The sequence below is a fragment of the Panthera uncia genome (assembly GCF_023721935.1).
Source record: "Panthera uncia isolate 11264 chromosome B3 unlocalized genomic scaffold, Puncia_PCG_1.0 HiC_scaffold_1, whole genome shotgun sequence".
Lineage (NCBI taxonomy): Eukaryota > Metazoa > Chordata > Mammalia > Carnivora > Felidae > Panthera > Panthera uncia.
Genome location: NW_026057582.1, coordinates 80,909,646 through 80,924,137, shown reverse-complemented (window position 1 = coordinate 80,924,137; position 14,492 = coordinate 80,909,646). Strand labels below are relative to the sequence as shown.

General features: G+C 34.1%; 1 protein-coding gene across 2 annotated transcripts in view; it reads right to left on the bottom strand.

Annotated features, from left to right (window-relative positions):
• Positions 1 to 14,492, bottom strand: part of SPRED1 (sprouty related EVH1 domain containing 1) — a 139,554-nt gene that overhangs the window by 19,553 nt on the left and 105,509 nt on the right. Inside the window, exon 5 of one of the 2 annotated variants that reach the window (XM_049613304.1) lies at positions 1,292 to 1,444. The exons of the other annotated variant lie outside the window; for it this stretch is intronic. Coding sequence (XP_049469261.1) covers positions 1,292 to 1,444 — 153 coding nt within the window. The remainder of the gene's footprint in view (positions 1 to 1,291; positions 1,445 to 14,492) is intronic. 2 annotated transcript variants of the gene reach the window in all.

The window sequence follows — 14,492 nt, the reverse complement described above, 5'->3', positions numbered from 1 at the left end:
GTGGTGGGATCATGCTCCATGACAGCTCCACAATCAGCACAGAGCCTGCTTAAGATTCTCCCCCTCGGGGTGCCTGGGTGGCTCAGTCAGTTGAACGTCCAACTTCGGCTCAGGTCATGATCTCACGGTCCGTGAGTTCGAGCCCCGTGTCGGGTTCTGTGCTGACAGCTCAGAGCCTGGAGCCTGTTTCAGATTCTGTGTCTCCCTCTCTCTCTGACCCTCCCCCGTTCATGCTCTGTCTCTGTCTCAAAAATGAATAAAACGTTAAAAAAAAAAAAAAAATCTCCCCCTCAAAACAAAGCAAAACAAAACAAAACAGATTGCTATTTTATTTATTTAGAGCACCCAGGGAAGGGTTCACAAAAGAGGTGACAACGTGAGGAGCAAACTCTGAAGATCTAGGGGAAAAGTGTTCTAGACAAATAGAAGAGCAAATGCAATGCAAATTTCTTCCTGAACAAGCTGCAGATTTAAGATCCTCAGGTTACAATGGAATTCTTAAATGAGAATCAGGGTAGGCTTCAGGCATAGCCACTATGCCACTGGTTACTAATACATCTTATAAACAGCTATCAAGAAGAATAAATATTTTAAAACATTAAAAAAATCACTTTGATTGGCTTTTGATTTTGTACACATACACTGGGTATAGTTTAAGCCACAGGAGTTCACAGAGAAACAGTTAGAAATGCTTATTTAAGAATGAAAGCATCTGTCCATATCACTAAAAAAAAATGGGGTCAAGAATGGTCTTCTGACAGATTTAATAACATTCGTGAGTGGCATAAAAATAGGGTTCTATCCTATAACTAAGGTTTCATTTTTAGATCAAGCTGAAAAAATTAGAAGACTGTATACGGAGTACCCAAAGGAAACACTTTTCTCTGAGTTGATTTAGGAGTACATTATTAGTATCTGAGGTTAAGCTACAAGAAATAACTCTATGAAACTCATCAGTGTATTTGCCACAGGTATGTTTGCTCAGGACTATTTTTCGTAATATCTCTCATCTGAGTAGTTCTGTGTAGAGTAATGATAGGGAAACATATGCTTCCCAAGAGGATAAAATGCCTTTTCCTTCAGATAATGAAAATGTAACTAACACATTTTCCCTTTTCACCTTTGTCATCAAAAAATGTAAAGTAAAATTTATGGTTCAATTAAATCATATTTGCCTAGATTTCTGTTGTTTATTTTGTCTGGTAAAGGCACATGGTCTTAAAGTCCTTCTCTAGTACATCCAGTTTCTAAACATACGAATAACACACTGAAAAATATTTAATGGTCTCACCTGACTGGCTTGACTTTGTAAGTAGACTCTTCTGGCATCCAGACCTTCAAAGGCAGAAGGTCTTGAGATTCTATAAGGCTCACTGGTAACAACTGTCTCTTGCTGGAAAAGATGATCTTTCACTAGAGAACTGGAAGTATCCTCTTCAGTTGCCTAATGGGAAATAATCCCCCAAATTCATTAGTTGCCAAAATATGAAAAACAAACTAAGAAATGTTCACTCTAGCAAGTGTTTAGAAAATCCTTAAGTACCACCACCATCACTATAAATGGCAATTCCCCAAACTAAAACAATGATTTCTTACAGAAAATAACTTAGGAAGACCTAGAAGCCTAACTATGCCATGAGAGAGAGAGAGAGAGAGAGAGAGAGAGGGAGAGAGAGAATATCAATTAAAACAAAGCTTTTAATAATAAGTAATAAACATACAAAGAAAATGAAAAGAAAAGAAATGAAGAAAAGAAAATGAAGAAATTGTTAGAGAAGATACAAATCAATAAAAGTGTTATTTTGCAAGTGAAAAAAGCATGTACCAAGGACTATCCTGTGAAAAAAGCATGTACCAAGGACTATACAGCGGATCAAAAGAAAACAACATCCCATGACCTTATTGAATGAATGAAAGAATTAATTAGCCCGAACTTGCTGATTATCTAGAAAGACTCAAATCATGCACATGAGACTTAGGTAGGGGATATGCTCAATGAGAGTCTATAATAACAGGCTTTTAAAATTTTAGAAAAAATAATTTGTTTCTTTTTTAAAGAAATGAGATAACTATTTGCCATTACTTTCCCTGTTATTGTATAATTATTTGAAAAAATTGTGACAGCCAAATAAAAATGACAGAAATACTTTCATTGGGTTAATCTAAAATAATTCAGAGTAATCACTATATGGCTAATAATCTTAAAGGTATAAACCTTTAAAAGATTTTTCTAAAAAAAAAAAGATTTAAAAATTTAGTGCTCTAAAATTAGGCAGTAAAATTCATAAAATATCTATGATATTTTAGTTTATAAATGCACATTCTAGTCCTTACTCTGGAACAAAGTAGCCTTGTGACATTTAATGTCTATGGAACTTTGTTTTCTCAATTACCAAATACTTCTAATACTTCTGCTATTTTATCATATGGATTGCCAAGGATTTAGTGAGATAATATATGTGAAAGTGTTCTGAAAACTAAAAGCTATTCTTTTATCAGGGAGTAAGCAACTAAACTTTTAAAAATATATTTGAAGGGCATCTGGGTGGCTCATTTGGTTAAGTGTCCAACTTCAGCTGAGTTTGAGTCCCACATTGAGCTCTGAGTTGACAGATCCTCTGTCTCTCTCAAAAATACATATTAAATACACACAGATACACAAACATACTATATCTATATAGATAGATATATATGTATATATATATATACGCACACACACATATATACATGTATATACGTATATATATATATACATATATATACACGTATATATATATATATACACGTACGCACATGTATATATGTGTGTGTGCGTATATATATATATATATATATATATAAAAGAATGTACTGCCACTTAAAACTAAGTATGCCAAACCCAGTTAATGGTTCTTTTTAGCTAACTTTCATTATAGTTGTCCCAATGTGTTATGACAGTTAATGCTAAATTAATTATTGGAAAGGAGCTGGCTAAATACTAGCCAGCAACATTCTATCAAAATGCACGATCAAAACTGGAAACAGTAAAAAAAAAAAAAAATCAAGTAATATATTTATTACATGTTCCAGGCAGTTCTGAAAATAAATGATCCAAAAAATTCTCCAAAATTGTAAGCAAATTGAATAGAAGAAAATAAAGGGTCGGGGGAAGGCTTAGATAAAGGGCCTAAGTTGGAAACTTGTCTCATCCAACTAAGGTATAAAATGTAAGCAACTAACTTCTCTAAATTATTATTTTATTATAAATTGGGTAGATTTGTATTAGTAACTTTGGGGTTACCAGAGATACTCAATATATTAAAAACTATACACAAGCTTGAATTATTATTGTAGTAGTAGGAAGAGGAGGCAGTAGAATAATATCAGTAGTAATTAAGTAATTTTGCTTCTAATGATGACAACTATTTGGATCAGGATGCTTTTACTGAATTCCAATCTAATTGAGTCATTTAAGATTTGTAAAATAAAATAAAGCCTACTGAAAAATCCATATCTGAACAAACGTAAGATAGTTATATAACCCAAGTATTTTACTTTTGACTTGGGTTAATTCTGCTTATATTCTGCAAATTAAGCAGTAACACATTTCATTTTAAGAATACACTTATTTCTTAAAGGGAACTACAAAGAGTGCTGATTATTTCATATTAAATAAATAAAAATGTGTTTATTGTTTGGGTAACAAATGATTTAGTTCTACTTAAAAATGTTTACCAAAAGAGCTGAAATCAACCTACTAACGATATATTTCACATCACACACTGAATTTACAACTACACACCTAAATGGATCTTGGCTAATAAAATAACTAAGTAACTAAAGCATCTTCTGCTTAATTAATATGATAAAAACAATCCCCCCCACACACCAATCCTCAATGTATGAAAATAGAGTCTACAATCTACAAGAAACACATTATCCAGGAATTGTGAAAAACAAACTAAAACATTTTTATAGAATCCTAAACAGTATTTTCCTACTACTTAATTATATCTCCTTCAGCAAGTTATAAATTTAGATGTATACTGACAAAGTTAAAAAAAAAAAAGTGGTGATAAGTAAAATGGCAATTCTTATTCATTGCTGATTCCACACCCAGGAGTAAAGTCTGGAAGAATAATTTCTGAAAAGCAATTTTAGTAAAATGTATCAGATCTTTTAAAACATCCCAACGTTTTGACAAATTCTTGAATCCAGCAAAGAAAAAAAAAGTACTAAATGGAAGAAGCTTTAGGCACAAAGTATTTTTCTCAGAATTAGTTTTTTTCTTTCTTTATTCTTAAATGTTTATTTTACTTTTGAGAGAGAAAGAGACAGAGTGAGAGCGAGGGAGGGGTAGAGAGAAGAGACAGAATTGAAGCAAGGCTCTAGGCTCCGAGCAGTCAGCACAGAGACTGACGCAGGGCTCAAACTCACAAACCTGAGCCGAAGTTGGACCCTTAACCAACTGAGCCACCCAGGTGCCCCATCTCAGATTACTCTCAACATTAAATGGAGAAGGAACCCTAATGTCCCAAAATGAGGAAATGGTTATATAAATTATGGTATGCCCACTTAATGGAATACGGAGTGGCCATTTTGAAATTAGGCTTATAAACAATATCCACTATATGGGGAAATGTTTAGTGTTAAAAAGACAATATACAAAATTTTGTTTATGGTATTATCATAACCATAAAAGATTAAAAGCATATAAGATGAATGTTAACACCTCTCCTTGATAGTATGATCAGGAGTAATTTTTCAGTGTTTCTAGAGCTTGTTTACTTTTATGTTGACCAAAATTACTCTTAAAAATCTAGGTATATATTTTCTCCCTTGTCTGTGATATATAATTGTAATGCTTTGAAATATAAATGTATTCTATCAAAATATCAAAATATTTAAATAATAATAATATTTAATAATTACTTAAATATTTAAATAATTCAACTACCAAACTGAGAGACATTCTTCAACACTTGCCCCAAACCCTTCTGGATTCATGCAAAATATCTTTTTGTCAATTAAAAAAAACTCTTCCCAATTTTTTCCAAGTTCACCTTCTGGTTATCTTTCAAATCCATTTTCTCTCACGCAAGCCATATTCTTTTTTGCTATCTTTTTCAGTAGCCTTTTAACTGATCTCCTCATTTCCAGCCGTGGGTAAGGGTATTCATACACATCTACTGGCTTTTCTATTCATAACCCTTCTAAGATTTCCAATTATCAAAGCTCTGTTGGGGGGGGGGGGTCCTACACATACTGGAGAGTAGAGGGGAAGAAAATCAGCACTGTCTGAGGAACACTTTCATAAGAAATATAATTTACATGAATCTGTAGAAATGGGCTCACTACTCCCAAAAAACACTGACATACAAGATACAGTTTAATTTTATTTCATAGGGGAAAAATGGGCAATAAATATAGGAAAAGACTGAAGTTCATTCCTAATTAAAACCATAAATATATAATGCCAATTTTTTTACAGACTAGAAAAGATAGATAATAATACTCTATGCTGGCAAGGGTATGGAGAAAGAGGTATACTGTTACAGCACTGGTGGGAATACAATTCTTTGAGAAAGTGACTGTACATACAGATATACATACAAAGCATGGTAGTACTATTTTTAAACAAAAAAGAGGGAAAAAACCCAAAAGAAAATATCCTATGGTTATTATCAGCAGAGGATCGGTTAAAAATTATTATATATATATATTGGTAGAATACTATACAGCCATAAAAAAGATCTTTCACATTACTCACAAGATACTGCTAAATGAAAAAAGCTAGGTACAGAACTGTCAGTATGACATGATCCCATTTATCTGATAAAATGGATGGATATTTAAAAATTTTATCAATACTACATAAGGATATACCCTGAACTGTTGACATTTCCAAAGAAATACTTTATATAAAGGACTATACATACACGATATAAATAATGACATGAATATGTGTATATTTGTTACTTAAGAAAGAAAGAGAATATAACCAACACAACAAATAAGTGGTACAAGTTTTTCCACATTTTCATGTCCTACTTGGATCACCAGCAGGAAAACGCTTTTCATACTCTGAAGTTTTTATCATGCAAGTGTCATCGCTGAACAATATTTAGTTACAGATGCTTTTGAATTTTATTTGACTGATACGATGCTATACGAGACTTCATTTTTTGTGTGTGAAACCTATTCATGTTGACATATATAGCAATATAGCTCATAAGTCTTCACTTCTGTGTAGCAATGGTAGCAAACTCATATTTAGTATCAGATACTGTCCCAAGTACTTTGAGTTAGCTTATCTAAATCCTCACAGCATTTCTTCAAAGTAGATAGTATTATTATCTCTCTACTCCATATGAAGAAAGTAAAGCTCAGAGATTAAATAACTAGCCTAAAATGAAACAGTTAATTTTTTTTGCTATTTCAAACAATGTTGCTAAGAATATTTTTACAGGCTTCATGGTATATACGTGCAAGAGTTTTTCTGGTAAATATCCAGGAATGAAAATGGTGGATCACAGGACACACCTACATACATTCTAGTTTACATAATAAAAATTAGTTTCCCAATCAGCAAAACTAAAAGGCAACCAATGGAATGGGAGAAGATATTTGCAAATGACATATCAAATAAAGGGTTGTATCCCAAATCTGTAAAGAACTTACTAAACTCAACATCCAAAAAACAAATAATCCAGGGAAAAAATGGGCAATAGACACAAATAGACACTTCTCCAAAGAAGACATCCAGATGGCAAACAGACACATGAGAAGATGCTCAACATCACTCATCATCAGGGAAATACAAATCAAAACCACAATGAGATATCACCTCACACCTGTCAGAATGGCTAAAATTAACATCTCAGGCAACAACAGATGTTGGTGAAGATGCAGAGAAAGAGTATCTCTTTTGTACTGCTGGTGGAAATGCACACTGGTACAGCCACTCTGGAAAACAGTATGGAGGTTCCTCAAAAAATTAAAAATAGAACTACCCTACAACCCAGCAATTGCACTACTAGGCATTTACCCAGGGGATACAGGTGTGCTGTTTCAAAGGAGCACATGCACCCCCATGTTTATAGCAGCGCTATCAACAAGAGCCAAAGTATGGAAAGAGCCCAAATGTCCTGCAACTGATGAATGGATAAAGAAGATGTGGTGTGTGTGTGTGTGTGTGTTGTGTATACACACACAATAGAATATTACTACTCGGCAATCAAAAAGAATGAAACCGTGCCATTTACAACAACATGGATGGAACTAGAGTATATTATGCTAAAGGAAATTAGAGAAAGACCGTATGACTTCACTCATATGTGGAATTTAAGATACAAAACAGATGAACATAAGGGAAGGGAAGCAAAAATAATATAAAAGGGGAAGGGGACAAAACATAAGAGACTCTTAAATACAGAGAACAAACAGGGCTGCCGGAGGAGTTTTGGGTGAGGGGATGGGCTAAATGGGCAAGGGGTATTAAGGAGGACACTTGTTGGGATGAGCACTGGCTGTTACATGCAGGGGATGAATCACTGGATTCTACTCCTCAAATCATTATTGCACTGTATGCTAACTAACTTGGATATAAATTTTAAAAAATTAAAAAAAACCCAACCACCTAGTTTCCAAGGTGGTTCTAACAATTCACATACCCAGAAACAATGTTCCATATCCTCACCAAGCCCAGGCATCATCACAACTTTCGTATATATATATAATTTAATTTCTATGATGGATAAGTCTTGCTAAAAATTACATAGTTATTTTCTTTCTGCAAATAAGAAATTCTGAGAATGAACAAAAAAATTAACAAATGAATGCACAGGTTTGTTACTTTACCATGGCTCCTAATATTATTTCATCCTCAAATCTTTTGGTTTCAGAAATACTGATCTACTTGTTTCTCACAACCTGACATTTCACACTTCTGATTCTTTGTACATGTCATTTCCTTTGCCCACAATGATTTCAATTTTTCCACAAGAAAAACTCTTTATAATGTCAGGTATAAACTATTAAAAGTCTTTGTTGACCCACTCCCAAGATAATCATTCCCTCCTTCTAAAGTTCCTCAAAAATACTTCTATCTACCACCCTGTATTCTAAGCATTCTTTTATTTATAGTTCTCCCATGAGCTAGTAATGGAAGACTTTACCTATATCTTATCCCTAGAGCTTACAATTATGTCTGTATATAGTGAGTATCATATAAATAATCTGTAATATGCAAACATCCACAAATCAGATCATATGATATTAATATAGACTCTTGGGAATAGATATGTGTTAACAGGAGAAAAAAAAAAGGAGAACAAGAACTCGTACACAAAACACTCTTCACCCCCCCAAAAAATAATTTTAGGAACTATAAAAGTTCAAAGTATGCAAAAAATTCTTCCCATAATTCCAACCCCATGGAATAGCACCTATTATTTGACATAGATCCTTCCAGACTTCTTGGTGCATGTGTATTTGTTCCTATCCTACGTATATTATGGTTCCATTTGTATTGTAGACAGTCTATCCATGCAGTGGATACACTTTTTCTAACTTCACAATATACCACAGATCTCTTACCATGTCAATATGGAACAACACACCTTGTGCTCTGAAATGGTTGCAAATTAGTTCAATATGTGTGGGTCATCTATCCTATAAGCAATACTCTAATTATGGACATTTAGACTGCTTCCATTTTGTTATACACGTTGCAATGCACCACTTTATACATACATCTTGGTGCAGTGGTAATATTATTTCCTTAGGATTCATTTCCCTAAATAGAATTACTGAATAAAGAATATGCATATATTCCAATTACATTACAAAGCTACCTTCTAGAGCAAGCTTATGTATCATTTCAGAACCCCTCAATAGCATATGATAGAGGGACCATTTCTTCACATTTCTGTTCACACTGGGCCTTATCAACTTAACAGTTTTTGCCAATGTAGTAAGAAAAATATTTTGTTTTCCAGACTATTTGTACTATTTCCATAATTAAAATTAATAATAACCAAAACGCTTTGTTAAGTTGGACAGAACTGAGTAAAAAATATTCAGGCTTAGTCAAATTTGAATGTTTTTAACAAAATTACAACTCCTTAAAAGTAACAATTACTATGGGACCATATATTCTAAAGTTAGGTGGTGGGAAATGCCAAAAATCTTTCACAAGACCACAAAATGTAACACATGATATGTGTAAAGACTGTACATACATTTGCATGACCTCCAGCTTAAAAAAAAATTGTCTACAGCACTTATACACACCCACATTCAATGCTCTTAGGATTGTGCTGGCATACACTCAACTATATTATCTGTAAAGTAACCTATGCCAGTATTTAATGTACAGTGGAAATCTGTTTCACTCTCAGAGGCTGGTATAGTAATTATTCTCCTATGGTTGCTAAGAGATTGCTTAGCTTTTTCTTTTCCTAAGACTACTATTGAAATTTTGTACATAGAGGCAAAAGGATGCTGGGTAAAGCAATAAAATAATTCCAGCTGTAGCTCTCTATCAGAACATAAGGCTAGATGACAGCTGCAGAGAAAACAGAAAGTCTTTGCTTCTCTCCTTCCCTTTGTCCCTTCTTACTGCAGAAATGAGTAGAGAAAACAGCGTTGTTCTGCAAACCTTTTATATATATGAGTCCCAACTAATAATCAGGTGTGAAAAAAAGTGCTATCACACAGTCTACTTATTGCTCAAGAAGTTTACTCTTGTAGGTGTAGATCACAAAACACAGGTTTAAAAATGTGTGGCTGGGTTAAATCCAACAAGAGAAGATTTTAATAATTATACTATTAGTTTATTTTAGCATGATGGAACGATTTTTAAATGTTCTTTGATAAAGAAATATTATATTATTGCACTGCATAAGTTAAAAACACTACCGAATTCTTTGGCATTTAAAATTATAGACTCAAATTATGCAAACTTAGGAAGCACAGAAAAAAAATTACAACAATTCCACAAACACAGCAAAATCACCATTAATAATTTGGTGTAGCACCCAGCAGCAATTCATTTCAGATTTGACAATTGTCTCCTATTCTACTCATTAGATTTCTCTTGTTTCTTTGATTAGTTTCAGGGTAAGAACAAACTAACCTGTGAGTCTTTAATCTTATATTTGTCTAGAAGCTTTGAATAAAAACATTAATAGCACATACAGAATTTTGTTTAATCAATCTGAGCACAGTAATCAGTGATAAAACAATATGGAAGGAATATGAGAAATGTACCAAGATACAATGTCTTGCAAAAACAGCAAAAAGAAAATAAGTCCTCTGCCTTCGATTAATCAACACACAAACTAAACTATTTTTCTAATTTAGTTATTTTGACTTAAATGTGGTGTTAGGTTTTCAGGAATTGTTTATTGTCTGTAAATCTGATTTTGAGTTATTAGGCAGCAGTTATATAGTTTCTGGTAACTATATAAATCTTTATACAATCCTTTAACTGGTAAATCTACTTCTAGGATCTTATCCTAAGGTCACACTCAGAAATATTAACAAAAATTAATGTAAGAGGCTGTGGAGAATAAAGTAAATGTTCAATAAAACATGGTTAAATAAATTGTTTAACAGAGTTGTATGATTATAATGGCTAAATGTAAAAACTCTGAAGTCAGACTGCGTGTGGGTTCAAATTTTAGGATTTATACTACTTAAATTCCAACTACCACCATTGCTATCATCACCAACACAAACAAAAGTCCTTTCAAAACAGAATCAAAGGTTGCCTGGCTCAGTTGGTAGAGCATGTGACTCTTATCTCAGAGTGTGGGTTCAAGCCCCATGCTGGGCACAGAGATTACTTTAAAATCTTTAAAATACACACACACACACACACACACACACACACACACACACACAAACTGAAGAAGAGACAGGGTCCTATGGCACTTTAAAAAAGAAGTATATATCTGAATACAATATGAAAGAACAAGGAAAAACCAAGGCAGAAGTACCCGAAATATTAATTGCAGTTATCTCTGGATAGGAATTAAATGATCCCTGATTTCTTCTTTATAATTTTCTATCTATCTAAATCGTCTACATGAAGATGTATTAGTCTAAGAGTCAAGAAAAAATGTAAATAACAAAACATGCAAAAAGGTTATACAGTTTTTTTGCTCCCTTGTTAAATAACAAATAAAACTCAACCTGAAATATATTAAGGCTTTGGGAACTTAACTATGAGATAGTATTTAATGTAGGATAGTAATGGTCACAATAATATAACATCCATTTGCCAGCTAAATAGTGCCTATCCATCAACTTAGTTCTTAGATATAAAGTCTTATTAAAATGTTATCACCTTTGAAAATTAGTACACGAACAATTCATATCCCCCCTGCTGTAACAAAATTACATTAAATCATTGTGGCTAGAAACCACTATCAAATTCTAAAACAAAGTAAGTCAAGTATTTCTCAGTGGCCAAAAGAAAAAATAAGACAAATTTCACTTCAGATCAATTAGGTGTCAGTGTCCTCTTTCTTCTTCCCAAAAGCATGAAATCTGAGACCTTTTCCCTCTTAGAACCACAAGCCTGTTGAGGTGAGTTTTATGAGTTTTCTTACCAATCTAGCACATCTCAACAGTAAGAGCTGTTCTTTGGTTGGAGAAACACTGTAAAAATGATCTTATAACAAATATGAGCCAGCATTAACAACAACAACAACAACAACAACAAACATAAAACAAACCTAACTGGCTCACTGAAACAGTCAAAGAAAAAAACCAATGAATACAACATTCGTATCTTATCACAGCTTTGGTTAAAAATCCTAACTTTCAAGATTTTTCTTTAAAAATCCTTGTTGGTAACAGCGATGCACATGATCAGCTCTGCACTAAAACATGAAGGATTAAAGATGAGCAAGGTGTGATTTTAAATCCAAATGATGGTGTGTCTTAAAACCCTTCAAAGATGGGTATGAAATAAAAAGGTAGACATCTTTCTGATTTATGATGCCTAATAAAGACACTAAATTGTTGAAAGCAGAAGGGCAGCCACCAGCAAATAACCAAATGTCTAGTATAGTTACAACAGAAAAGGTGCGCAAATAATTGTTGAATAAATTAATAAATACTTGAAATGGAGAGAATTTCCACTCTGTTATTTAATGCCTTTGAAGACATTGATGACCTAAATAAAACACAATCATTACCTCCTCTGGGTTAAAAAAATTTGGATAATGAGTAACTCTTTAAAAACCATTTAAGTGGAGCACCTGGGTGGTTCAGTCGGTTGAGCAGCCTTTAGCTTCAGGCCATGATCTCACAATTCGTGAGTTTGAGCTCCGCAATGGGCTCTGTGCTGACAGCACAGACCCTGCTTTGGATCCTCTGTCCCCCCCCCTCTCTCTGCACCTCCCGGGCTCACATTCTCATTCCCCCCCCCCTCAAAAATGAAATAAATAAATAACCATTTTAGTTGTCTTTGCAAATAATCACCAATAAAGTAAACCTGGCATAGCTACTACTATAAATCGCAATTTGTATTCAAAATAATTTTACAATGTTTAGTTATGCCAAGCCCACAGGTGAATTACAAAACAATGATGTACTTTACTCCTGATAAAATGGTTAAATAAATTAAAATACTTTATAACCTCCAATATATTCCAAAATAAGAATGACACATAAAAACTATGGCATATCATGAAATAAATGGTACTAAGGTAAATTTAAGAGTTTTCTTCAACAGTTTTAATTCTGGATATCAATTCTCTTTAAACATTTTCAAACAGGAAGGTCAGAAAAATTTATCTCACATATTTGTTAGCATCTCAGTCCACCATCCCTTTATTGATATAATTAAGGTTAATGTACTACATAATCAGGTCAGAATTTTTTAAAGTAATAAAGAGGACTTTTTTCCTACCTGAACATACTCTTAGTTATAAAAGGGTTATATAAAACTAAGATTACAACACATTCTTCTATTAATGAAAGATGGAATTTAGCCTAACCTAGACACCATCTAAAAAACTGAGAATGGGGTGACGATTAGGATTAAAGGAACAGGAGTACAAATGTTAGCTCTTGTTCTGCTTGTGTATTTGGTTAGCTATTCCTGCACAATGACCACAAAGCAGCGGCTTTAAAGACCAGCATTTATTATCTCAGTTTCTGTGAGTGAGAAATTTTGAAGCACTTTAGCTGAGTGGTTGTGGCTCACAGTCCTTCATTAGGTTGCAGTAAAGGTAATAGCCACGGCTACAGTTATCTGAAGGCTTGTTTAGGGCTAGAAAACTTTCTTCCAAGATTGACCCATTTCCGTGCTGGCTGCTGAAACAAGGTCTCATCTCTTTTCAGAACTGCTTAAGTGTCTTTGCACATTACCAAGCTTCTCCCAGACTCAGTGATCAAGAGAAAGAGCAAGACGGAAGTCACAAATCTCACGACCTAACCTCACTTCCTTCACATACTATTTGTTAGAAGTAAGTCACTACATACAGTGACACTCAAGAGAGGGCAATTAGACTCGAGTGGAAGAGAGGACTATGAAATAATTTGTGGATATATTTTATGATCACTACTGTTCACCACTCTTTGGACAAATAATTAACATTTTTCCGCATATGCAAAATACACTCACCCCCTCCCAAGACTCCCCCAAAAGTCTCATCCCTTTAGAGCAACAACTTCACATCCAGGATGTTGTGATCTAAACAGATCCATGTACAGATGAAACTTCTTGGGGACAGTTCCTTAAGCACAATCCTTTGAGTACAATTTCTCCCAGTGTGAAGACCTGTGAACTAAAAAGACAAATTATCTGCCCCACACATACACAAAATACAATGGTAGGACAGGCAGAGGAAAACTGCTGTAACACCATCTTGTACACAATTTAAAAATATGGGAACAACAATGGAGTCAACTGATCCAAAGTAATTCTGAAATCAAAGTAGAAACATCTTCCAAGTTGCTTGAAAAGAATTTAGGATCTAGAAATAATTCTCCGTAGTTCTTGGCTCTGGCCTTGGAGATTTGGGCTCTCTTCTGAGTTACCCTTCCATTTTATGAAAAGTAGCCCATATTCACACACATGTGTATAGTTGTTTTCACCTGCTTCCTACCAGTAGAATCTTTGGATCTAAAGAGCTACTCTTCAATCCAAGTTGGTGATACTTCTGCCAAATTAACTCCTTTGAAAACACTGTGAGAGGGGGGCTCTTGGGTGGCTAAGTTGGGGGGAGTGTCTGACTTCAGCTTGGGTCATGATCTCACAGTTCCTGAGTTCCAGCCCTGAATTGCGCTCTCTGCTGTCAGCACAGAGCCTGCTTCGGGTGGTCTGTCCCCCTGGCCCTCTACTTCTCCCACACTCACGCTCCCTCAAAAAATAAATAAAACCTTTAAGAAAAGAAAAGAAAAGAGAAGAGAAGAGAGGAGAGGAGAGGAGAGGAGAGGAGAGAAAAGGAAAAGAAAAGAAAAGAAAAGAAAAGAAAAGAAAAGAAAAGAAAAGA